This window comes from Eucyclogobius newberryi, unplaced genomic scaffold (assembly GCF_026437365.1).
Source record: "Eucyclogobius newberryi isolate DKJ021-1_F unplaced genomic scaffold, fEucNew1.0.hap1 SCAF_18, whole genome shotgun sequence".
Lineage (NCBI taxonomy): Eukaryota > Metazoa > Chordata > Actinopteri > Gobiiformes > Gobiidae > Eucyclogobius > Eucyclogobius newberryi.
The window spans coordinates 8,389,227-8,414,468 of record NW_027315812.1 but is presented as its reverse complement, the minus strand read 5'-3'; the positions used below and the strand labels follow the sequence as shown (position 1 = coordinate 8,414,468).

The window sequence follows — 25,242 nt, the reverse complement described above, 5'->3', positions numbered from 1 at the left end:
CCTTACGCTGCTCCGTGCTGCTCACCTTGAATAATAGTAGTAATAATAGTAATAATAATAGTAGTAATAATAAGAGTTGTAATAAAAATAGCGGAGTAAAACATGGCGTATTACAGATAGAGAAGTAAGATAAGATAAGATATTCCTTTATTGTCCCAGTCCTGATCCTTACGCTGCTCCGTGCTGCTCACCTTGAATAATAGTAGTAATAATAGTAATAATAATAGTAGTAATAATAATAGTTGTAATAAAAATAGCGGAGTAAAACATGGCGTATTACAGATAGAGAAGTAAAGTCCTGATCCTTACGTTGCTCCGTGCTGCTCACCTTGCAGCCATGTCCATACTCTGCGAGCCGGACACTTTGGGCAGGTTGGCGGAGGCGGACAGTTTTAAGGCGGGGACGGTGGCCAGCGCCCGGGGCAGGTGGCGAGTCGCCGGGACGCTCAGACACAGGTTGTTCCCGATCAGGACCTGAGTGGTGGAGGGCGCCGCGTTACCCAGGAGCCCCAGGGCCGCAGCGGGGGCCGGCGACGGGCTGGAGGAGTTGGGCTGGAGGAACGGCGGAGGAGCAGAGGGGGCGCTAGAGAGGTGCAGACCTTTGAACACGCCTGCAGGGGGAGACAAAGGAGACGAGGGTCAGCGTTTGAGCTGGATCAGCCACATGAGGAGTAACGGCACTGGACATGAGTCTCAAACAGAACTAGGCCGCCAAATGTACCGCTCACTTTCACCAACACATTCATAGCATCCTAATAATCCACGGTTGTCACGGTAACGGCAGCTCTTAGGGTCAAAGTACAACCGTCTGCATCTATTTATTAATGATACATTGTCCGAGGACGAGGAAGTGCACGGTTAGCATGATAGTTCTTGTTTGTTGTTGGCTTTACGGCTGAAAACTGTTTAAAATGAAGTAACTGATTTTTATGAAATATAAAAACAGAACTATAATCTTTTATTCCCAAAACTTTGCAAAGGCTGAATAAAAACTAATACATTCTCCATCTATTTGCATCGCTAGTAAAAATTCAGCCTGAGCAATCGGTCATTTATAGGGCTTTTATTACCGTATTTTCCAGAATATAAGTCGCACCTTTTTTCATAGTTTTGGCCGGGGTGCGACTTATATTTATACTTGAATACTTATACTCTGGAGCGACTTGTATGTGATATTTTTTATTTTCACACTTGCAACCACATTTCATACTCCAGTGCAACGTATAGTCCGTAAAATAAAGTATACAAGTATTTGTGGATGACTTGAGTTTATTCTGCACTTTTACAGTAAATACTTTGTTTTCTCGTACATTTTCTGCATAAACTTGTTTTTAAATGAAATCCTGTGAGCGCGTCGTCATGAGCGTGGGTTTTGCTCAAATATTCACACACTTTGCCCTTTTCAGTCGACTAATCAATGCACAAAGCTACAGCCCGAGTTGTTCGAGAGAAACTGAAGTGACATGGTCTCGTTTTTATCCACATCAATGACAAAATCCCGTACAAATTGCAGCGTTTAAAGGACAGATTTAGTGACAAAAGTGTCAGTCTCTGGAGCGGCTTCTCGCGCAACACAAACAGCCGCTCGCTGCAACAGACGGAGCTATTTTTACAAAGCCGAGCGCTCGTTTGTTGATGCAACGCGGCCGCAATATTCCACTGTGATGCAAGCGCTCCTCCGTGTTTCTGCAGCCGTTTATTCTCTCGCTCTAAAACCTACAAACCAAATTAGAAATCTGGGGGTAATAATGGACTCAGACTTGAACTTTAACAGCCACGTCAAATCAATAACATCAGCAGCTTTTTACCATCTAAAAAACATTGCCAAAATCAAAAATATACTGTCAAAACCAGATTTAGAGAGACTTATCCACGCGTTTGTCTCCAGTAGATTAGACTACTGTAACGGCCTGCTCACTGGCCTCTCCAAACGAGCTGTAAAACAGCTGCAGTACATCCAGAACGCTGCTGCTCGGGTCCTGACTAGAACCAGGAAGTATGATCACATTAGTCCTGTTCTCAGGTCTCTGCACTGGCTCCTGTGGCTCAGAGAATAGACTTTAAAGCAGCTCTGCTTGTGTACAAGTCTCTCCATGGCCTAGCACCAAAGTACATCTTGGATATGTTAGTGCCATATGAACCATCTCAGACTCTGAGGACCTCAGGGACCGGCCTCCTGCTGGTGCCCAGAGTCAGGACTAAACATGGACCGGCCTCCTGCTGGTGCCCAGAGTCAGGACAAAACATGGGGAATCTGCGTTTCAGTTTTATGCAGCTAAAATCTGGAACAGTCTTCCTGAAGATGTGAGACAGGCTTCTACTCTGACAATGTTCAAATCTAAGCTAAAAACAGTTTTGTTTAGCTGCGCATATGACTGAAAGGATTTTTTCTTTGCACTCTTCTCTTTTGTTTGTGATTTTATTAGTTTAGAAAATCAGTTGGATTGATCATTTTTAATTTAGTTAATTTTATTGTATTTCTGTCATTTCTTTGTGATTTGAATGCATTTTTCCTGCTGTGTGAAGCACTTTGAATTGCCTTGTGTATGAAATGTGCTCTACAAATAAACTTGCCTTGCCTTATTTTGAGGGCGAAAAACTGACAGTGAAAGCGTTCATCCATCAATTTCTACCGCAACATATTGTAGAAACGCTCAAAATGGCCCGATAAGCTTTAGAGAAATGAGTTATGCTCAAGAATTTGACGTTGTGACTTCAGATTCATAGAAATGTTGGAGATCGTCCGGTTTTGAAAGAAAAATCCAAACTTATGATCCACACACATGTCGAACCTCATTAGTTTGTCACTTGTTTTGTCATCTTAAAGTCCGTTTAACTGACAAAAAAGAGTCACACTTTCTGAAGCTCTCGTGAAATCTCGAGTTTACAGAGAAGTCGTCGTTGACCTTTGAGCCGGTCTTATTTTAAATGACTGGTCGTAATGAAAAAGGACGTTTCAGTGCAGCGTTTTATTTTTAACAGTTGTTTTTTATTCCATCCAATTATATCACATTTTAAAAGGAATATTATGGATGTAAAAATACCTCAAAGTCTGAACTCTGCTCCAAACCACAAGCTTTTACTCCTGTCTAAAGCTGATTCCTGGTGGTTTTGAAATGACTGAATGTGATTTAAATTTAAGAGACATTTAAAACACTCTGCAGCTCATAATCTCGTGTTAGGATGCGGAGCGGGGACACTGACCGGCGTTGGGGAGGACGCCGTTGACTCCGGAGTTCAGGACGATCTCGTCTTTGGACTTGTAGGTCCGGAGCTGGTCCGATGACACCAAAGCCGAGGCGGCGAACTGAGCCGAGGCCTGGTCCAGGGTCTTGGACGAGTTGGTCTGAGGGACACGGAAGAAGACGGAGCGATCAGACGAAAACGTGAAACCGATTGACGTAACGCGATGTCACAGGCTCGACCGGCGTCTAAGATTAGCCGTGGATAACTTCAGCTCTAAACGAACACTGAAGTACACAAATGTCAATATTCTGAACTATACACAAACTCCAGAACTTTCCAAGTACAAAAAGAAAAAGGTTTATGAAAGACGGAGCAGCAGTTAAACCAGAATAGTTGTAATTGTGAATATGATGATCAAAACACATCTCTTTAGCTTCTTTATGGTCAATTTTAGTCTTAAATTCACTAGTCTTTTTTCATAGTTTTGGCCGGGGTGCGACTTATACTTATATGTATACTTGTATTCCGGAGAGACTTACATATGATATTATGTGTTATTTATAATATAATTTATTATAATAATAATAATAATAATAATAATAATATATCTTTATAATAAGATAGATATATCGATTGCAGCCGTATCTGCAATAATCAAAAGGTTTACACCAAAAACTAAACTGGATGAAGCACATGAAGCATTTGTAAAGATTTTTTAAACATTTGCGCTGCATTGTACGTTTTTGTTTGCTCAAACACGTCACCAGCAATCAGTGTTTGGTTATCGTGTGAGATTAGCCAAACAAATAAATGATTTTGACCTGTGTGAGGGCTTGGGTGCTGTACAGACCTGTGTGAGGGCTTGGGTGCTGTACAGACCTGTGTGAGGGCTTGGGTGCTGTACAGACCTGTGTGAGGGCTTGGGTGCTGTACAGACCTGTGTGAGGGCTTGGGTGCTGTACAGACCTGTGTGAGGGCTTGGGTGCTGTACAGACCTGTGTGAGGGCTTGGGTGCTGTACAGACCTGTGTGAGGGCTTGGGTGCTGTACAGACCTGTGTGAGGGCTTGGGTGCTGTACAGACCTGTGTGAGGGCTTGGGTGCTGTACAGACCTGTGTGAGGGCTTGGGTGCTGTACAGACCTGTGTGAGGGCTTGGGTGCTGTACAGACCTGTGTGAGGGCTTGGGTGCTGTACAGACCTGTGTGAGGGCTTGGGTGCTGTACAGACCTGTGTGAGGGCTTGGGTGCTGTACAGACCTGTGTGAGGGCTTGGGTGCTGTACAGACCTGTGTGAGGGCTTGGGTGCTGTACAGACCTGTGTGAGGGCTTGGGTGCTGTACAGACCTGTGTGAGGGCTTGGGTGCTGTACAGACCTGTGTGAGGGCTTGGGTGCTGTACAGACCTGTGTGAGGGCTTGGGTGCTGTACAGACCTGTGTGAGGGCTTGGGTGCTGTACAGACCTGTGTGAGGGCTTGGGTGCTGTACAGACCTGTGTGAGGGCTTGGGTGCTGTACAGACCTGTGTGAGGGCTTGGGTGCTGTACAGACCTGTGTGAGGGCTTGGGTGCTGTACAGACCTGTGTGAGGGCTTGGGTGCTGTACAGACCTGTGTGAGGGCTTGGGTGCTGTACAGACCTGTGTGAGGGCTTGGGTGCTGTACAGACCTGTGTGAGGGCTTGGGTGCTGTACAGACCTGTGTGAGGGCTTGGGTGCTGTACAGACCTGTGTGAGGGCTTGGGTGCTGTACAGACCTGTGTGAGGGCTTGGGTGCTGTACAGACCTGTGTGAGGGCTTGGGTGCTGTACAGACCTGTGTGAGGGCTTGGGTGCTGTACAGACCTGTGTGAGGGCTTGGGTGCTGTACAGACCTGTGTGAGGGCTTGGGTGCTGTACAGACCTGTGTGAGGGTGGGCTTGGGTAAGGCAGGCGCGGGGGTCTGCTGCTGGAGTTGGCTCTGCTCCAGTTGCTGTCTCTGCATCAGGGCGAGCTGCTCCTGGTGCTGCTGGTACTGCTCTGCTGTGAACACTGAGGACGCAAAGGGAGGAAACGGTTAACACAGACCTCTGAGCGGCCGCACGTTCTGACCCGAGCGGCAGGAAATCTCAGTCAAACCACAAAGAAGTCCAGGATTTAAGTCAGTTTCAAACATGATGTCATCTCGTCTCATGATGTATGAAACCTGCAAACGCTGGACACATGATGACTGACACATGTGACTTTAATGCAGATCTTTGCCGTGTCCGATTGACTGATGCAGTTTTCTAACCCACAGCTGATCCTGAGTCAGTAAAAGCATGTGGTTTGAAGCAGATGTTTGACTTTGTGTTAAACGGCAATGATTAAAGGCTGTTTTTGAGTTCATTAAATCCACACTGAAAGCCGTTTATAGTTTATTTTATAAAAGGAAAAAAGATGTGTGTTTTTGTTTTTGTCTTATCACCAGACCTAGTTTAGACCTTTAGTAAAGTTCTTAAAAGTATGTTCTTATATTAGTTTCAGTTCCTATTTCTGTCTCTCTCATGCTCCTGAATGTGTTTAAAATGTGCCCTTTGCCCTATTAGTGTTCTCAATGTCAATATTTAATACCACATTAAAAATAAACCTTTGATAATGACATTGTTTTGTCATCGTGTGATCTTATACTTCAAGATGATCTTCAAATTTTGTCCAGTTTGTGATTTTTTTCCAAGTATAAAGTTCAAATGAGTGTTAAGTTTTGATACTTGTTTTAGTACCAGATGTTTGATACTTTTGACAGCAGTACACACGATTAAAACAAGCTCAGTGTTGATAATGTAGAAAAAGGACACATTTGGGACGTCTGGTAAGAGACGCTCCAGTGAGGACGAGGCCCGGCACGAGGACGAGGCCCGGGACCAGGATTTCAAACATTTTGGGGCTTTTTGTAGAAAAAGAGTCATTCTCAATCTGGGGATCTAGTCTGAGTGATTTTTCTAAAACAGAGTCCTGATGATGCAACAGGATCTTTTACATTGGAACTCTCCTGGACGAATGAGGACTACACAGAACTCATCATTTCTCCTGTACTTTTGTAGCAACATGAGATTCGACCTGTTGATTCTTAACTTTTAATGACTCATTATCCAATCTCAAATACTTTCGTATTTCATTTATTGCCGCTCATGTTTGATCATATGGTTTTTAGAAAAGCAGTTTTATCTGGAGTATGCTACTTTGTGGTAGTTTGTGACATGTTATAGTTTGATATATCGACGTGTCTCACTAAACTGCAGATTGTTCCCTGGTTTGCCCAGAAATGACAAAAATACAAACATTGCCATAACATCATTGAATCTAAAACATGCAATTTTACCACGATACAGAAAGTGGCATCAGCACAAGATCCTCATTTGAGCAGGTGTGGATATTGAAAACAAACTAAACAGAAAGGACAAAGTTGGACCATTTTTGCAGAAGAAACTTGCATGTGTTGGACTTCATTTATAAGACACTAAAAGCACATTTTAGTAGAAAAAAAAACTTGAGCATGTGAAAGTCTATTCTCATTGTTTCTATAACTTTTAATTTTGTGCTCGTCCAAAACGCCTGGGACAATATCACCAACTCATCACGACGCAGCAGAAAGTGTGAAAACCAAAGACTTTATAGCGTAATCACCTTCAAACGTATTAGAGGTCGACAGGACAACGTACTTTAGACTCACGCGAGCTGGGAGCAGCTTAATGTTCACTGTATCTAAGTGTTAACTCTGCTGTAAAATAAGCACAACGTCCTGACTCATAAACTGGGCCAACAGTCATATTTTGATCATCAGAATCGTTACATTTCTTTAATAGTCGACCAGTTTACGATTAGTGAATATCTGCAGCCTTAAAAGTACATTTAGTATTAAAAGATTAGAGCAGTTTCCTTTCAAATCGATCGGTCAAAACGTACAAATTCTGAGAAGCGTGTGATTGTTGCGTTTGCATTTAGAGCTTCTGTTTTGCTTGTTCTCTTGGCGTCTCTAGACTGAGCTCCACTGAGTCTCACCAAGAGACACATGTTTCACTTTAATGACTAAAACAGGAGTAATCACATCTGCAGTAAACCTCACTCACGCAGACACAGCTTCAGCTTCACAAACTCTTTCCAAAATAGACAAAGCGGCGTAAAAACGTGACATTCCTACACTTTTTTGGCCCGTTCAAGTGGAGAACATAACGCATTTCTACACACAAATCCAACTTCTAAGATGTTTTTCAACCCGATCGCTAATGGTTATAACACGCTAAAAGACAACAACAGACGCAAGAAATGATCTGTGGTTTTCATCAGACAGAAGCTATAAGACACGTTTACGACACGCTACAGACGGTAACTTCTAAAATCAACTCGTCTCTGCTGTAAAAACAACAAAAGTGATTCATCCGGGACATTAAACACTTTGTTGCATAATTGTGTAATCATCACAGCCATATTTAGAGCCCGATTGGCCTGTTTTTGTGTGTGTTCTACCGATGAGTCAGTTTTAAAAAGGACAAACTGGGAACGACACATGACACGCACAGAGCATGAAACGATATCTGTGCCAAATATCAGCTACAGTTTCAATATCTGCCCATTACACAGAACAGATCTACATTATATATACTTATTAGTCCTGTTCAGTGTTTACAGAGCAGTGACATGTCCTTCTGGGCCCTGTGTGAGAGAGATTTATGTCTAATCTATGGCAATTCAGAGCTAAAACTAGTCATCCAGAGCTCACACTTTCACCTCAGGACACATTTATAACTTAAGACTTCAGTTTGAAGCAGAAAACACACAAAGAATACAGCTTAAAGTAAAAAGAAATGGCTTTTCTGCAGAGGAACTCGGAATACGGACCATTAATCCAAAGTAAAAGAGACAACTCCATTTTAGTGTCGAAGAAAGTTGCTACAGAATTAATTTAAAGACACAATCCCCTTTAAAACACAAACTGTCTGCCCAGCGTAACAGATGTAAGAGTAGTGTAGCTCGATTACAGCATCGTTCAATTTAGAAGAAACTCATTTAGATTCAGAGAAAGGTTCATTGCTGTATTCATTTTAATTTAAAGTCTAAACATAACCACATGCAGCCAGAGGAGATGGAGAGAGAGAAGCGGCGCGACAGCAGTGAAAGATCGAGCGTCCAGAGTCTTCATCAAAAGTTCATCATCCTTTATTACAGTCTGGACTCCTCGCTCTCCTCCCCCTCCCCCTCTTCTTCTCCTCTTGTGTCTGTGTGAAGGGCTTGAATCAGAGCCTGGAGCCGGAGCAGAGGGACTGATGCAGTTTAATATGAAGCAGGAGCGTGGGAGTCCAGACTGAGGGCCATCGAGCTCAAACGCACAGCAGTGGAACACACCGCGAGACCGACTATACAGGACCCAAACAGCACTGGAACTATACAGGACCCAAACAGCACTGGAACTATACAGGACCCAAACAGCACTGGAACTATACAGGACCCAAACAGCACTGGAACTATACAGGACCCAAACAGCACTGGAACTATACAGGACCCAAACAGCACTGGAACTATACAGGACCCAAACAGCACTGGAACTATACAGGACCCAAACAGCACTGGAACTATACAGGACCCAAACAGCACTGGAACTATACAGGACCCAAACAGCACTGGAACTATACAGGACCCAAACAGCACTGGAACTATACAGGACCCAAACAGCACTGGAACTATACAGGACCCAAACAGCACTGGAACTATACAGGACCCAAACAGCACTGGAACTATACAGGACCCAAACAGCACTGGAACACTGCGCACCTGAACGCATCATCACACACGGTCGATTGTTGTAGATGATCAAGTTACATGCGAGTGATTAAACCAGGTGTTCATGGTGAGCTGACCGATTGACCACTGAACTGTCACTAACAGTCATTTTACTGCCGTGCTTTACTTGCCCGGTCCAATAGACACATGTGCAATACACAATTGTGCCACCAGAGAGTGTGCGGGAGCCCCCAAACAACTTTGACTTTACAACATGACCATTTATGTACCAGAGGTGTGTTCATAAATCAGGACTAAACGGTGTATTAAAACAGCATTTACAGAAGCTTCATTCAGCAGTCTTGTAATGCAGTTCTTCAGTCACGACCTCCAAAACAAGCTGTGGCGTTTAAGCCCCCAAAGTGATAATGTGGCCTCTAGGGTCTGATTATGTTGATGATAGAGACCTAGATATCGTACCTTTCAGACTTTAAGCCGCTACCTTTTCCACACGCCTTGAACCCTGCGGCCATCACAATAGTGAGTCTAATTTATACATTTGACTGGTTAATGGCCACCGGGGGGCACTCAAGCAGGAAGTGCAAGCGTTTGACACACTGTCAAAGAAGATGATGTCAGGGGACACATTGTGTTTTCTATATTTTAAGCTTCAAAACGCTGTGTGTTTTACTACAATCCAATTCATGGGTTAGTTAATTAGAAACTAGTTTAATTAGACCCATCCATGGTCGGCTGCCCCTGGTTTAAAAGACAACCAGCGTGTGACATTCAGCACCCAAGTGTGACGTGCGGCTTATTGACTGGTGTGGCCCGTATATGGACAATTTCTTGTTTCTTTGTGAATTTCGTTGGAGCTGCTTCTATTCAGGAGCTGTACAGGCCGAAAAGTACAGTACACAAATCTGAGTCTTATTTTCACGTATCAATCATAGAACGCACCTACCGATCACCTACAGCCATGTGCAGCTCGTTCCCATGAGAGCAGCACTTTCCACGTGTCTAAGCGCATGGATCTAGACGGAGAAAGACTGTTCGAGCGTCTCAGAAGACGGAAATCTACGAGAGATGCGATGCGATCCGTTGCGCTAATAAACAAACGCACGTGTGTGTTGTATCAGTCCACACGTGGGAGTGGCATGTGCACTTCCACCCGAGTTCTCAAATGGCCCATTATTCCTTTAAGTCATCAAAACATACAGTAGCCATTGGACGCATCACCACAACACATGAACGCATCGCAAATCAGATCCAAACTATTCAAATGTCAAATGTCTATCATCAAGATATCCAAGTTAATCCATAACTAAATGCACTCCGACTGCAAAAGTAAAACAGGATAAACCTCACCAACTCCGCTCCAAAAAACAAAGCAATAAGAGACAAATGAGAGAAAATAAACCCATAGAAGAAGAAAGTATCTGGAGACTCACCGTGGACTGGAACTTGCCCCGGTCCGGTCCTGGTCTGAGCTGATAGAGTCCGCGTTAGTCCCGACACAGACCGGCTTAAATCCCTAAATCCACTGCGACACAGGCCCCCCGACCCCGGTGCATGCTGGGATACTGTCCGTGGTCTGAAGTGCCTCCAGCGGCAGGACTTAATGTTCAAAAGGATCTGGCTGAGGTCCACGGGCGTTTTGGCCGAGGGAGCGAGCGGCGCACTGAGGTCCGAAGTGTGGTTGAGGTCTGAGGTACTGCTTTTGTGAAGAAGAGGAGAGTCCGGAAGAGGAGAGACCGGGTCCAGGTCTAGTCCAGGGTCCACGTCTGAGTGTGCGCGGTCCAACAAGATCCTGGAGAAAAGGGATTATTCACAGAGTTTAGGCGTCAGAACAAACATTTTAACAACTTTGAATTCAAATCTGAGCAGGAAAAATAACAGGCATAAAACTCCCCCCATAATGTGTATTGTAGAAGCAGCATTTGGGGCTAAATTAGTGCAGAATTATTTAGATTACAATGTACGGTTTAGAAAAAGTGAAAATGTAACGATAATCCAGTAGACAATGAGATTAATTCAGACTCTAGAAATAATTACTGCTAAAAAAAAAATGGCTTTTAATTGTGAAATCTAATACTTTTCACCATAAACGGTTACATTAACATACAGTTTTCAAACAGCTGTGATCTGCTAAATAAATAAACCTGCAAATCTGTTACAATAATCTAGGGAAGGGCAATGTTTTAGGCCTGAAAAAAATAATACTGTATTTTTCAGCCAAAAAACATATAATAGAAGAAAAAAACAAAAAAGCTTGCACTGGAGTATGAAATACGATTGGCAATTATGAAAATAACAAATAATATCACATATGTCGCTCCGGAGTACAAGTATACAAGCCTCAAAATAACGGGCCGGACACGGTCAATGACCGGCGCAGAAATCAGTTTTGACCGACTCCAAACTCAAGGTTCCGGACACAATGACCGACGCAAATTTTTCGCCGTAATATATATTTTTAATAGGCAAAAACAGCGCGGTGAACATGCCTAAAGCGATTCCTCTGCACACACTCTGGCGCGCTGTACTACAGACCACGATTATTGCTGTAGTTATACAGCGAAGGAAGGCAGCGGAGCGCATGTGCGCGGGCATTTCCATCGCAAGTTTCGTTTAGACAGACATGCCACTTGGCAGTCTTCTCGCTTCTCATTGGCCGAGCGGTGTCCGTGATCTAATGTCGATGAAAGCGGGCATCTGATTAGCCGCTGCGTTCGGTTGTACTCGGAAATGCCCGGTCTAATTTTGCGCCACAAGTGATATCGAGGTTGGCGAGCGTCAATCTCCTCAGTTCGCAATTCAGTCTTTTTAAAGTTGTTTGTAACAAAAGCTGTAATTTTGCACATTAGGGACAATGTCAATGTGGAAGTATCCAAGGGCCCCGCCCCCTTTGGAGTTGTTAGCATCGGGGCAATGTATATATGTTAGTAGTTTATTTTTTAGGCTGTGATTTCATATATTCCACAAGATCTCCTTGTGTCAAATGCTGTAAACAGTATTTATTTTGTATCTAAGAAACATTATTAGATCAAATTAAACAGTATTAAAGATCATGATCTCTGGTTTATAGGAATTCAGTATTTGTGCTCTTCATATCAAATAACAGATAAAAGTACTTTAAATTGTTTGACATGCTAATAACCAGGTTTAAAACAACACATTTATCTTGTTCTTATGACGCCGCGATGCCGCGCGCGCTTGTGGGCCCCTGAAATTGCTGGGGGGCCCCTAACTTTTTTAGGTAGGGGGCCAGGGACTTTGAAAATCTATTTCTCAGCCTGTAAGTGATAAAGAGACATGTTAATAAAAGTTCATTTTTCGTTAATTATGTTATTCTGTTTTCCTTTCCTTGTGACCGATTCAGAATTAGCCATGACAGGTACCAAATGATCGGTACCAGTCAAGTTGACAGGGACGTAAAAATAATTATTTCAAGGCTTGAGTATATAAGTATAATATAAGTATAAGTCGCACCCCGGCCAAAACTAGGAAAAAAGGTGCGATTTATAGTCCGGAAAATACGGTAATAATAATTGGGAAACCCTCAAATGTATTTAAATTGTGTAATTTTATTATTTATTTAACTGCACTTCTAAAGGATAATGAGTGTTTACATTGCAATCGTGTTCAAAGTATTTAATTGTGCGTCTGCAGGTGAAAAGTAGGAGTATCTAAACCACTAACATGCAATAGTTTCTCTTTCTTTAATCATCTTTTTCTTTACGAGATGAGGGAATTTGTACAAGGTCCTGGACAAACTAAAATAACCCACAAACATCTGATATAATCTATAACTTCTCTTCTGTGCCCCGCTGCCCTGAGGTGGATCCACGTCCTGTTTACTTCACGTTTGGGCCCGATACATTTGCACAGCGAGTGGGAGGAGCAGGTCCCTGGCACTCTGCTCCAGAACCCGGGCGTTACTCATTCATCCGTGTAATCGCCAACAACGCTTCACACGTGCTTTTGGCCCTCGACGCCGCAGCGGCCCGATTTACAAACCGCTGCGAACACACCTCCAGAATAGGATTGTCGTGTTGCTCGCTCTGGTATTTATAACACGCGGGAGCTGCCAAAAGCGTACCTGGGACCGAGCCAGAGCGGTGAACAACCTGGTCTTGGCCCGCTTCCCCGGAGCAGAGGGAAAACTGGCAGCATTAATATCCAGCATCTACATTTTGGGATTTGTTTAGCTGCCGAGCAAATATTGGACCTGCCAACGTGTAGTGAACGAGAATCAATATCAGATTTGCGACGAGAGAGAACACAACGTGCAGCCAAAAGGTTCAAATCATGTTCAGTGGTCATGGAGAGGTTATCGTTTTGCCTGGAATATTCCACAGTGCGACATAAAAATGCAGGTAGCAAACCAATCATCGGAAAAAGTACAATGCAGCATTAAGAGACCAAAATGGGCACAAAATGAGACCAACAAGCCATTTTTTATGCTCAACTTTTGGGCAAAACCTCCATTAAACCTTACATTTTTTTTGTAAAAATACATCAATTTGGTGATTATTCTTTCAGTGTAACATGCAATTTTTACTATATTTGACTTAGATAAAGATAAAAGACACTATGAGGGATATCTTCAGAGTACATTAACAAATATATGCAGAATTCACATGTTTCTTGGTCATTTTGTTGTAAATAAACCTCTCTTCTCAGCACGTTGCACAGTTAAGTCTATGAGCAGTTTATTCTATTACTTAAGTAGTTATTTCAATAGTCTATGTTGCAATAAAATGTTCTTTATGATCGCCATTGAATCTGAATTAAAGCTTAAGTGATTTGATTGATTGTGATCAACTTAAAATCCAACTTTCTTCAACTACTATGTATCAAAAAGAGTATCTGAAATTGGTTGATAAAGCTTTAAAGAACAAAACATTGCCATTAAATGATCATCAGTGTTAATAATGTACTTTTGAGCTGCTGTGACAAAGGAAGAACCGTATAAAGCGAGTGTAAAAGCGGTGTGAAGGCGGTGTGAAGGCGGTGTGAAGGCGGTGTGAAGGCGGTGTGAAGGCGGTGTGAAGGCGGTGTGAAGGCGGTGTGAAGGCGGTGTGAAGGCGGTGTAAAGGCGGTGTAAAGGCGGTGTAAAGGCGGTGTAAAGGCAGTGTGAAGGCGATGTAAAGGCGGTGTGAAGGGCGGTGTAAAGGCAGTGTGAAGGCGTACCTGCCGCCTCGCCCCGCTCGACGCCGGGCCAGACCCACGCATCGCCGCGGCACGTTCAGGGACGTCAGGCAGAATCGGAAACGAGGATCACCGAGTCCTCCCTCTGCCGGGCTCATCCAGGGCCAGTTCCCGCTCTGCTCTGGTCTCGACTGAAACGCAAGACGACAATTAGAACTTTGCACGACTTTTGAACTTAAACAAGGAGATTTATACATAATCGCTTTTTAATACAGGAAATTTGGCCCATTTTCCATCACCAAATGGACAATGACAGACAAATTGTTTCAAAGTAATAGTTCACAGTGTTTAAAGTGGAGTCCGGCGTGTTATTTGATTTTTCGTTTCTGTTCTGAGGTTTAACCGTTTATTAGTGTTAAACTTGGGGGTAATTTCAGTAATTAATTGAATTAGTCTGGTTCAGATTATGTGTGATATGAACCTACAGTAACATATCATTACGTCATAAGGCGCTGGTACAGCTGGCAGCCCGGTGTAAACGCTCTCTCTTCTTTCTCACACTTATTGTGCTTTATCTCCTATATTTTGTAAATAGTTAGTATATTTTTTTTATTTTACTGCACGATAGGGACACGCGCTGGAATAGTTTTTTAATTCAAACTGTTCTTGACTTTTTTCGGCTGGATTTGAGCGTTCGTTGTGTTGTTGTGACGTGAGCTAGCTCCGAGCGAGCCCACCAGCCCCCCCGCGCCCTCCGGCCGCGCTAAAGTACGGCGTGTCGTCGGTACACGTTTATATGAAAGAGGAACTTCACGAACGATCGGGACACGCACTGGAATCGCTTTAAATTAACTTGTTTTGACTTTATTCGGCTGGATTGAGTGTTTTCGTCGTGCCGTTGCGATGTGTTTTGGCTCTGAGTCCCCCGGCTCCGGCCCCGCCCCCCGGCTCCGGCCCCGGCTCCGGCCCCGCCCACCGGCCGGCGCCGTACCGCGTTTACACAAAAGAGGAACTCATGAAACTGCGGACAACAGTCGTCTTACCCGGAGATCGTCACGTTATCCCGTCGCAATACTGACCTAACCTAATACTGATGTGCAATTCTGTCGTATGTGCAATTACTGTTGGAATTCATGTGCAATTCATGTGCAATCTATGTGCTGTCGTGACACATATTCATGTGCAATTACTGTCGGGATCACATGCAATGGTATTTATGTATTTATTTGTCTATCGGAGGTTTTATTTATTTATAGGAGATCTTCTACTGAAAGACTTCCTATAAGTGATCTGTTCTTCTGTATCTACCTCTGTATCTACCTGCGTTGCACCAATGAAATTTCCCCATGTGGGACAATAAAGGAATATCTTATCTTATATCACAATTAACATTTTATTTGTTAATTAACCTTTATTTTATCAGGTAAGAACCCATTGAGATAGCGTGACCTGGGGACAATAATACTGAAACACAATTATATGTATTATATTGTGGGGGAAAATATTACACGGCAGAAACACTAAAACTTACAGATATTCATTTTATAGTGTCTGTAATTAGTCGTAGAAGTTATTTTATTGACCTTCTACAGCTCAAAACTTGTGGAACTACAAAAAGATAATTCCTTGGGCAAGATAATTTAATAAAACCGTTGCATGATAAATACTCGTTCTGGTTGTTTATTAAAGTCGATATTATTCATTTTGCAACAGGCCAAATTGTGTTAAACTTTAACTTTTTATTCTTATCTTTATCCATTTTATAAATGGATTATGTATAGATGGATTAGAGCCCACAAGACTAGTAAGTCTTGACAAGACAAGTATTTTTCTGTCTGGAAATTGACCTAAAGCATAGCATCAAACTGAGCAAATCAATTCAGCAACATTCATTTATGTCATACTTGAACCTCAACTAATTTAAAAGAAGGATTCAAGCTATTTTTTTTGGTTTGATTGAGGTTTGGCAGTGAAAATCCAGCTGTAGCAGTTTGACTCTTAGTGAATACGTTGACTTGATATAAACGCTGTCCTTCTGGTGGCGCTGCGAGCACAAAGGAGCAGCGTGTGCCTTTATTGCATTGTCCCGTCCCAGACTGTGCCCGGGTTATAAATAGAGGCGGGAGTCGCGGGAGGCCACTCACAGCGTGATAGTGACATCCCGCCTTCCTCCTGAACGCGAAGCCGCCATCTGGGTCGTTCTCCTCCTCTGCGTCCGACGAGCCCGACACGATCTGAGCACAAACACAAACCATTACTCTCATTTCAAACCCGTGCCATTGCGACGCGTTTAATGCCGTTTGGAGTTTTATCGCCGAATAAAAGGGCGTTTCGTAAGTAAACATATGGAAAATCTAGAGTAAACAAAGGTATTAAAAGGAAATGACTCGTGCCCGTCGGTCTGCAGGCATTTGCATATCAATTTAGACCAGATGCCCTTCCAGATATAGCCCTTCCCTTTTGTGCATGCCTAGAACTAGCAAAAAATGAAGTTTAAATTGAAATAAGCATGACCAATTTAACATCTATGACCATTTTAATCATTGTAAATTGTTATACAGACTCGTATAGAAGGCGTTTTAAAACAAAGAAACCATCATTAATAAATAAAATGTCAAAGAACACCAGATAAACTGAAAAAGAAACAAATAAATCAATAGGTAATGGTTAATTTATCATTTTAATTGAAGGTGAATAGCACTTAAAGGAAAATATTTGGTGTAGATTAAGTCCAAATGTTACTAAAGTGACCAGTTTTCATAGATTTTCCTCGTCAAACTTGCCTAACTAATATAAAACATGCGCTGAGTCACCGCAGTACAATTTATAACAGGACAATTACCCCACCAGGCTGTACATGAGTCAATAAACCTGCTCAGTGTCTTGTCTGTGAAAATGTCAAATGTGAAAAAAGTCCCCAGAGCAGCGGTCAGACACCCGCTGGTCAATAAATCCACGGCGTCCTGCTCTTGGGACGTTCGATTTAATCCGGTTCATTTCATGCTGAGAAGACGGCGGAGCTTCTTGTGAATTGAAAATCTTGACTTAATCATGTTTTTACAGCTGGACGTCGACTTGAAAATGAAATTGTGTAAAAAAAGATGCGGCCTGTACCTGAGAGAAGTCCTCGTCCGAGCTGGGGAAGTCGTACTGGTTGAGGTCTTTGGGGCTGAAGAAGACGGGCGAATGGTGTGCCGCCGACAGAGGAACCTTGGGCTTCTTCTCGTATTTCCTCTTGGTTCGAACCGGCTCCGTTTTCTCGGGCTGAAAGAAACGTACAGTATTGTTAAAATAAAAGTTTTGTTACAGGCGATACTTCTATTTTTGCATCCTATAAACAACCATTCCTGAATCATATCGTACAGGAAAGTGTGGGTGATGTTATAATCTACCATTGGTGTACAACAGCATCCTCAAACCGTGGCCATGTGCTAATCGGGCACTTAACAGCGAGCACAGAATAGTGTCAGGACGAGCCATAACGAGGCCAGAAACTCAAATTCTACAAGATGAAATGTGTATTAAAATGAATGAGAATAAAAAGCAAAAACTTATTTAAATTTACACTTTTGCCATTGGTCAATAATTATTTAGTGCATCAAAAATTAAGAGTTTAAACTAATGATTTTAGTAGTCTGGCAGCAATTATGTCTATTGTTTATTATTTTTTAAATTAACGAAATAAATGTGCCTTAACGCTTCCAATATTTACAAATAAATTGATCAGCAAAAACTATTTTTCTTTTGACATTTTGATGCAATAATGCCACGGTATTTTGTTATAAAAAAGGTATTTTGGGTTTAAATTATCCAAATGATGATCCAAAACACAACTACGATTGTAACATTTGAATACCGTATTATCCAGACTATAAGTAGCACCTATTTTCATAGTTTAAGCCGGGGTGCAACTTATACTTATACTTGTGTGATGTTATTTGTTGTTTTCACACTTGCAACCGCATTTCATACTCCAGTGCGACTTATATAGGTTTTCTTCTCTATTATGCATATTTTGGCTAGTGCGACTTACTCTGGTGCGACGGTATTTTCCGGTGCTTATAGTCCGGAAAATACGGTAGTTACAATAATCGCGGCTCTACAATACTTCAAGTCATGTTATGCCCCCCATTCATTGCTTATCACACCCGTGCATGTGTATTTTCCATTTGTTATCCAAATATGATGCACCTAATCCACACGGCCGACGCCAAACTGTGCAAAGATCGATGTAGGATTGGTAGAAACGCGCTCCTCCCCCGAATCCCAAAGCGGTCGTAAAGCGTGTGTAAATTAGCCCGTCCCGGCGCTGCATGTTGACACTCTTCTCTTTGCGATGCCGAACACGGCTCGCTACGGCCCTCGTCTGGTCATTGATATGCAGATGGCGGCACGTGCCAGATGCCTCCGCCGCGCGAGGCAGATGGCTACGTTCCCTGCCTTTTAATCCCGCCCCCGCGACCCCGACCGCCCCCCTGCGGGACCTGCCCTGCTCACGCACTTCTCCGGGGGGATTAGGGCGCCGGCTATTCAAGAACGGCGTGTAAGTGAGAGACAAAGCTAACGGCGGCGCAGAGGAGGGAGAGAGCGAGCGGAGGGGGAGGAGGCGGGGTCGTGTAATGAGGCGACGGGGAGGGAGTTGTAAACAGGTGTAAACAAAAGAGCGGCGTGAACTCAAGCTGGGGCAGGAAGGGGGAAGCGTGGCAGGGCGGGCGCTCCAGTCGATGAAGTCACAACCTGAGTCGTTCCTGGTGACGTTAAGTCGGCGTAATCCCTGGTGACTTTAGCAATAAACCGAAATATCGCAAAAGGTCTCGCAATTATATCCTCACAACAAATCACAAGCTACTCTCATTTCTACAATTCAGTTAAACTTTCTCTGGATAGAATATTGCATGAGATATCGTACCGTGCAGATAACGAGATATCATCGCTACAGGAGATTTGAATGTTGTTACAGAGCTACATCTGAACAATGTGCTGTACCTGAGCTTTTACTGACAGAGCTATAAGTGGCGTTCACGTTGCAGAATTACATTTAAGGTTATGAAACTATTGGAGATTTACCATTTTTGAATTTACAACATTTCTCTACGTTCCTGAAGTTGAAACTACGGCTGCTACTAACGATTAGACTGGTAATCACTATTTCTTTCGATGAATCAGTTTCTTTGAATTGTAAAAGGCCAATGAATTTGATCTTTACACTGAGGCTTGAGCACAACTTCGTAGAGAATGTTTAACACCAAATTATATACATTATTTTCTCATTTAGAAAAGTTATTTCACATATTTCTTGCGAATTGATTTTATTAACACAATTCCTGCTTCATCAGAGTCATAAAACCCCCTCTCTCAGCACACGGAGTTAGTTACAAAAACTATTGAACTACTTGAATAAATCGATAGGTTGCGATAAATCAATACACTTGTTTCAGCCCTAGTAAAAACCCCCATAACTTCCCATTAATGAGACTGTAGGGCCCCCCATAGTCTAAAACAAACTAGACAATATACAATTAATCAACTAGTATGACAAATAATACCTCTTGCTTGTTGTATTGTCTTATTAAGCATAAAACTACACTGTTCAAAGCTTAAAATAAAACAGAAATGGGTTTTGGCTTTTCCACCACAGTCTGAGCAGAATCTATGTGAAACTCTGGCCTCAATTACTACCTTTTTCTGTGAAGTTTAAGAATATGCTTTTTACAGAAATGCAAGTGGAACATCTTCTACTTCAACTCCAATTTCATAAGAAAAGCCGCTCTTCAAACCCCTGCAGACCGTTCCGTACATCGTGTTTCGTGCGCTTGTGTAAATGTCTCTCTGAGCATTGCGTGTTCTTCTGCCGTGAATGGATCGAGCGCAGAGGTGAAGGCCGAATCCATAACACGCTCTGGTATCAACCCTCGCTCTCTCTCCTACGCCCAACACCAGCTACTCGCCGGGTTCCCACGAGAAAAGCGAGGAATTGTGAAACTGTTCAGGTGATCGCAGCGTTCTGGGTTTTACAACAGGAACACTGCAGGCTAAGCTCGCTTCCCTGATACAGACTTCATGATGAACTTCCTCGCATTGTGTTGAAGTGTCCCAAATCCCCTTCTGCTGTTAGCAAACAAGCTAGCTTACCTCTGTACAGTAAAAATGGAGAAACGGCTTTCATCTTTGCTTCTATTTTACTGTGTATTGAGTTAGTTTGAGCAAAACGAGTGCGTAACAAACAGATGCACATTTTCCCTGTTGTGTCGGCCATAATTTTGCCCTACAGTCGAAATGGAGCACTTTTAAAGTAAAAGAACGTCGGTGCGTAACCTTCACACCGGTGAGGTGATGCTAGAGGCGTGACCATAGTTTTGTTATGAATCGTATGTAATAACTGTCTGAAAAAGTTAAATATGTGGCTGAAAAGTGGCTTCAATTTGACAACCACATGGAGAACTTTTCCTCAACAGGCAGTGAAGCTTAAGCGGTGGCTCTGTTGACTAAAGTCGTTGTAAAAAATATTTTCTTTTTAGAACTGTTTAACTTCAATTTGTTGGGCTCGCTTGGCTTACATTTGGACATATAAAGATCAGCAAATATCATCGATCAGCAAGACAAAATTCTGATCTATCGAACCAGCTCTACTTGCAACTAGGGATGTAAAGATCATTCAACTAATAGATAATGATGAATATTCAGGTCACCATACAATCTTAAAAAACAAAAAACTATAATCGAGAATTTTATAAGCAAAATTAAGCATTTTTTAAGTTATTATAGTTATAAAGTTATAAAATAGACTTAAATGTTAACAACTTAGTTTTAATCAGGTCATTTTTTTCTTCAAATTTAACTTAAACTTCATAAAGCTGGTCACAAACTTGAGGAACAGAAAAATGTCAGACAACGGGAATGAAAAGTTTAACATTTCACCGTTTAGTCACAATTGCATGAATAATCGTCAAATCGTGATGTTCATAACACTTAAATTTGATATCGTGGCCCCAGGGAACGTGCCACCCCAGGGACCGTGACCCCTGTGGAACGTAACATGCCCCACAGGGACGTGCTGATACAACATTGTGACGCAGACGCCCGTCCTGGCAGTACCTTCTTGTAGTCCTTGATGTCCAGCAGGTCGGGGTGCCTGTACTGGCTGCTGTTGGACAGGGGCAGCAGTGGGATGGTGTAAACCGGCTTCACCAGGGCCCTCTGCGCCAACGCCTCGGCCATCACCTCCGCGCCCAAGTCCGGCATTGTGTTTCTATGATAGGAGGATACGAAGAAAAGTACTTTAAACAAAATGCAAAAAAATAGTTACTTCTTAAAACTCTGGTCAAGAAGTTTTCAAACGCAAACTAAAAACTAAAATAGAATTGCTCACAAATATAAAGATACGAGACATGAAAAAGGCCAACTCAAACTTCTCAGGTGGCGTCTCCATGGAGATATTGCCCGGAATGTTCCAAAGTACGGCATGAGTTTGTGATTAGGTGTGATTAGGACTGAAATACACTGAAACTCTGAGGACTTTTAAGCGTTCAAAAGAGATAATATATCGTCTTTAGTCGATTGTACAAATGTTTAAGCACTGTGTAAATCATGGATGGCAGAGCGAGTCAACGGCCACGTGGTAATACCGCTGTAGTATCAAGCTTTTACTGTAGTATCAAGAGCAGGTTTGACATGTTATTACTGTGGCATCACCAATCATATTACCCGTCCCGTCGCATCGCTGAAGCTAAAAAGCCTGAAAATAGACAGCGGTCTCAAACCGGAGTGCGGCGCGGACGGGGAGCGGGTCGGGATAACGAGAGGAAATTGAAACGTCGCCGCAAATCAAAGCACTTCAAGGAGACGAGTCCAATTCCGGCGCAGCGCTGACGGCGGCTCGGGGAGAAAATTCCATCCCCCGCGAGTGTGTCATGTTCCGACGGATCGCACCGGCGCCGCTCGGAGGGGAAATGATGAATGCTACGAGATAATGCAAACGGTGGGTCTCGGAGACGCATACGGCAGAGAGAAGAGATAGGCAATTTTCTGCACCGAGAGGACAGAGAAGAACGAATGGGCAATGCTGACGAGGCACATTGTGACTGGACCCGGACCCGGCTCCACTCTCAGGCCCCGTCACCCAGTGTAACAAATGTTTTCACAATAAATATAACCTCAAGTGTACATGAATGAATCACATTTTAAATCATAAGGCCAATCTCAACATTTCATAAAAAGGCGTGCAGTAATGGTGTTGCTATGAGACAGGTTTCTATTTAATGCATTCCTAATGTTTTATAGATGCAGTGATCGACAGTAATCGATGATGAAAATAAAGGTTAGATGCAGCCGTACTTTAATGTGTCTTTATGTTTGGTGTTAACGTGAGTGCAGCGCTTCCATAAACAGGAAATGGCTGTAGCCAAGCATGCGTTAGCCAAGCATGCATGCATGCTTGGCTAACGCATGCATGCATGCGTTAGCCAAGCATGCATGCATGCGTTAGCCAAGCATGCATGCATGCGTTAGCCAAGCATGCATGCATGCGTTAGCCAAGCATGCATGCATGCGTTAGCCAAGCATGCATGCATGCGTTAGCCAAGCATGCATGCATGCGTTAGCCAAGCATGCATGCATGCGTTAGCCAAGCATGCATGCATGCGTTAGCCAAGCATGCATGCATGCGTTAGCCAAGCATGCATGCATGCGTTAGCCAAGCATGTATGCATGCGTTAGCCAAGCATGCATGCATGCGTTAGCCAAGCATGCATGCTTGGCAAGCATGCATGCATGCGTTAGCCAAGCATGCATGCATGCGTTAGCCAAGCATGCATGCATGCGTTAGCCAAGCATGCATGCATGCGTTAGCCAAGCATGCATGCGTTAGCCAAGCATGCATGCGTTAGCCATGCATGCATGCGTTAGCCGTGCATGCATTAGCCAAGCATGTGCATGCGTTAGCCAAGCATGCGCATGCGTCTGCTAAGCATGTGCCGGTTCAAGCATGTGTGCTCACAAAATATTGCATTGTCTCTTGTCCAATGGCATCACTCTGGTGTTACACTGGCATTCTGACACAGGGGGTGGCCTCTTCATAAACCTGACCTGTAACTTGGTGGTATCAGAGATGAAAAACTTGCCATAACAGCAAGAACATCTCAGTGAAGATAAACGGCGTACACGTTGCAGCTTTAATCAGCTCTTTCTGCATCTTTGACAGTTTTCTTATTAAAAAGACAAAACACTTGACATTCTAATTTAGCAAATTCGATATAATCCTGTACGAACGACATCGTTCCTCCAGCCGCAGTGGGGTAATTTGTGGCGAGAGCAGTGCAAACCGTTAATGCATGCAGAACAGTGTACATAAACGTGAACCCAATTAACACGGGCGGCCAGGCTTGACCAGAAAGGGAACTTTACAGGCCAATGGAAGTGGACAAAGTGCTAATATGTGGCGCCTTAATGGCCTCTGCTGGGGATGGGCGGGGCCAGGGCAAGTAAACAACACGGGGGCAAACTGACGCATCGATTTGACTTATTAACCTTCACTGCTGCGGAAATAAAACACTTTGAACGAGAGGGGGAAAAAGAAAGAAAGAAAGCAGAGGAACACATCTGCAACGGGAGCGGAGAACAAAAAAGCAATTAGTCCATACTTTATAGACAAAAGTCGCTACTGGATTTGCGTTTTATCGAGGCGGGAGAGGTTAATGGCGTACAGCTCTGCCAATGCGCCAAGAGTGCAGTTTGTCTGAAAACCCACTGGAGGAAAAGCAACTGTAAAGAGGCGGGGCTTAGCAATTCAGAACAGGAAGTAAATTAACAATGTTCCATTAGTCAGCCATTTTAGATTCATATGGCCGTTTACATGGACAAAAATGAAAACCATCGCTCAACGTTTGACCTCTTTGACCACGCCCTCAAGTGCCCCTCACCTTTTCTCCACGATCTCCAGCGTGAGGTGCAGCAGTTCCCTCTTGCTCTTCTCTCGGCGCTTGATCATCTCCAGGATGGTGACGGCTCGGCTCAGGTCCCGGCGCAGCTTCAGCATCTTCTCGTAAGACGCCTCGTCGTTCTTTCGGTTCTGCGAAAAACAGGAAGGACTCGGTTGAACTTGCCGGGAGTCGACTGGAACCCTGCTTCGACCGCGGGAGGCGAGCGAGCGATCAAGCCGGGCTGCTAAAATGGTCACGATAATTGTTTATTGGTTCTTTCTCTTTATCATATTGTGATCTGAATAATCACGAACATCGATTAACCGAATAATGGTGACATCCCTAGTCTTAGGTTCATGTCTTGCAAATACCGGCCCAATATACTGTGAATTATCTGTAGTTTTTGTTGAAGGAGCATTATATTATAACAGAAATGGTTCTAATCCGAGACAAAGGGTAAGTTCTAGTGGTTTCTGTGCGGTCCGTACCTTCCTGGTCTGCATCTTCTCGGTCCTGCGTCTGAAGGCCACGTAAGGGTCGCTGGTGCTGGAGCCGTCCCGCTTCTCCTGCTTGACCGCCGGGATGAGCGTGCCACTTTTACTGTTTTTCCTCTTGTGGCTCCAGTATTCGAACACCTCCTTTATCAACTCGTCATCCTCCTTCAGGAGCAGCTTGGCCTCCTGCAGACTCACCAGCTGCGGACCAGAGCGCACGGCATTGTTCAAATACAGAGGTCAAAGAGGATTCTACAAAGGTGCAGTGGAAACGGGACGAGGAGGACGAGCTTAATCATGTTACATTTGAGGAGGGTGAATTAACAACTTTGGGTCATTATTCAAATAGTTTCAGACATATATTGGATACAGTTCAGTTAAGACACATGTCACGATTGTTGGATTAGTAGTCGAATAGTCAAACAATCATTTCAATTGTACATTTGAACCGTATAAATACATTTTGCGCCAAATAAATGTTGAAATATGGCAACAGAATGCTTCTAGATGGAGAATATTTCTAAATAAAGTGTATATTTTGACATTTTAGTGCAATAATGCCACCGTCTTTGTGATTAAGTCTTTCCGCATGCGTTTAAAAGTCTGTACAGCTTGATTTTTAGTCATATTGTCCTGATTGGTCGATAAATCACTGCAGTCTGAATGATTAGTTAGAAATGTAACCGACACAAACATTACAAGACTATAAAACAGTCCCATACACAAGCTTGAGTGAGAAACAGGACAATGTAACAAATATAAAT

The 25,242-nt window shown here is 43.2% G+C and overlaps 1 protein-coding gene across 2 annotated transcripts in view; it reads right to left on the bottom strand.

Moving 5' to 3' along the window:
* Positions 1-25,242, bottom strand: part of LOC140364359 (enhancer of polycomb homolog 1-like) — a 43,569-nt gene that overhangs the window by 3,281 nt on the left and 15,046 nt on the right. The window contains exons 4-13 of one of the 2 annotated variants that reach the window (XM_072450454.1): positions 24,473-24,679; positions 23,985-24,133; positions 21,163-21,316; positions 17,182-17,331; positions 16,212-16,301; positions 14,110-14,258; positions 10,365-10,723; positions 5,081-5,208; positions 3,205-3,346; positions 310-611 (exon numbers count right to left, since the gene is read on the bottom strand). In XM_072450454.1, coding sequence (XP_072306555.1) covers positions 325-611; positions 3,205-3,346; positions 5,081-5,208; positions 10,365-10,723; positions 14,110-14,258; positions 16,212-16,301; positions 17,182-17,331; positions 21,163-21,316; positions 23,985-24,133; positions 24,473-24,679 — 1,815 coding nt within the window. In that variant the 3' untranslated portion in view covers positions 310-324. The remainder of the gene's footprint in view (positions 1-309; positions 612-3,204; positions 3,347-5,080; positions 5,209-10,364; positions 10,724-14,109; positions 14,259-16,211; positions 16,302-17,181; positions 17,332-21,162; positions 21,317-23,984; positions 24,134-24,472; positions 24,680-25,242) is intronic. The other variant, XM_072450453.1, reaches the window with a different exon arrangement.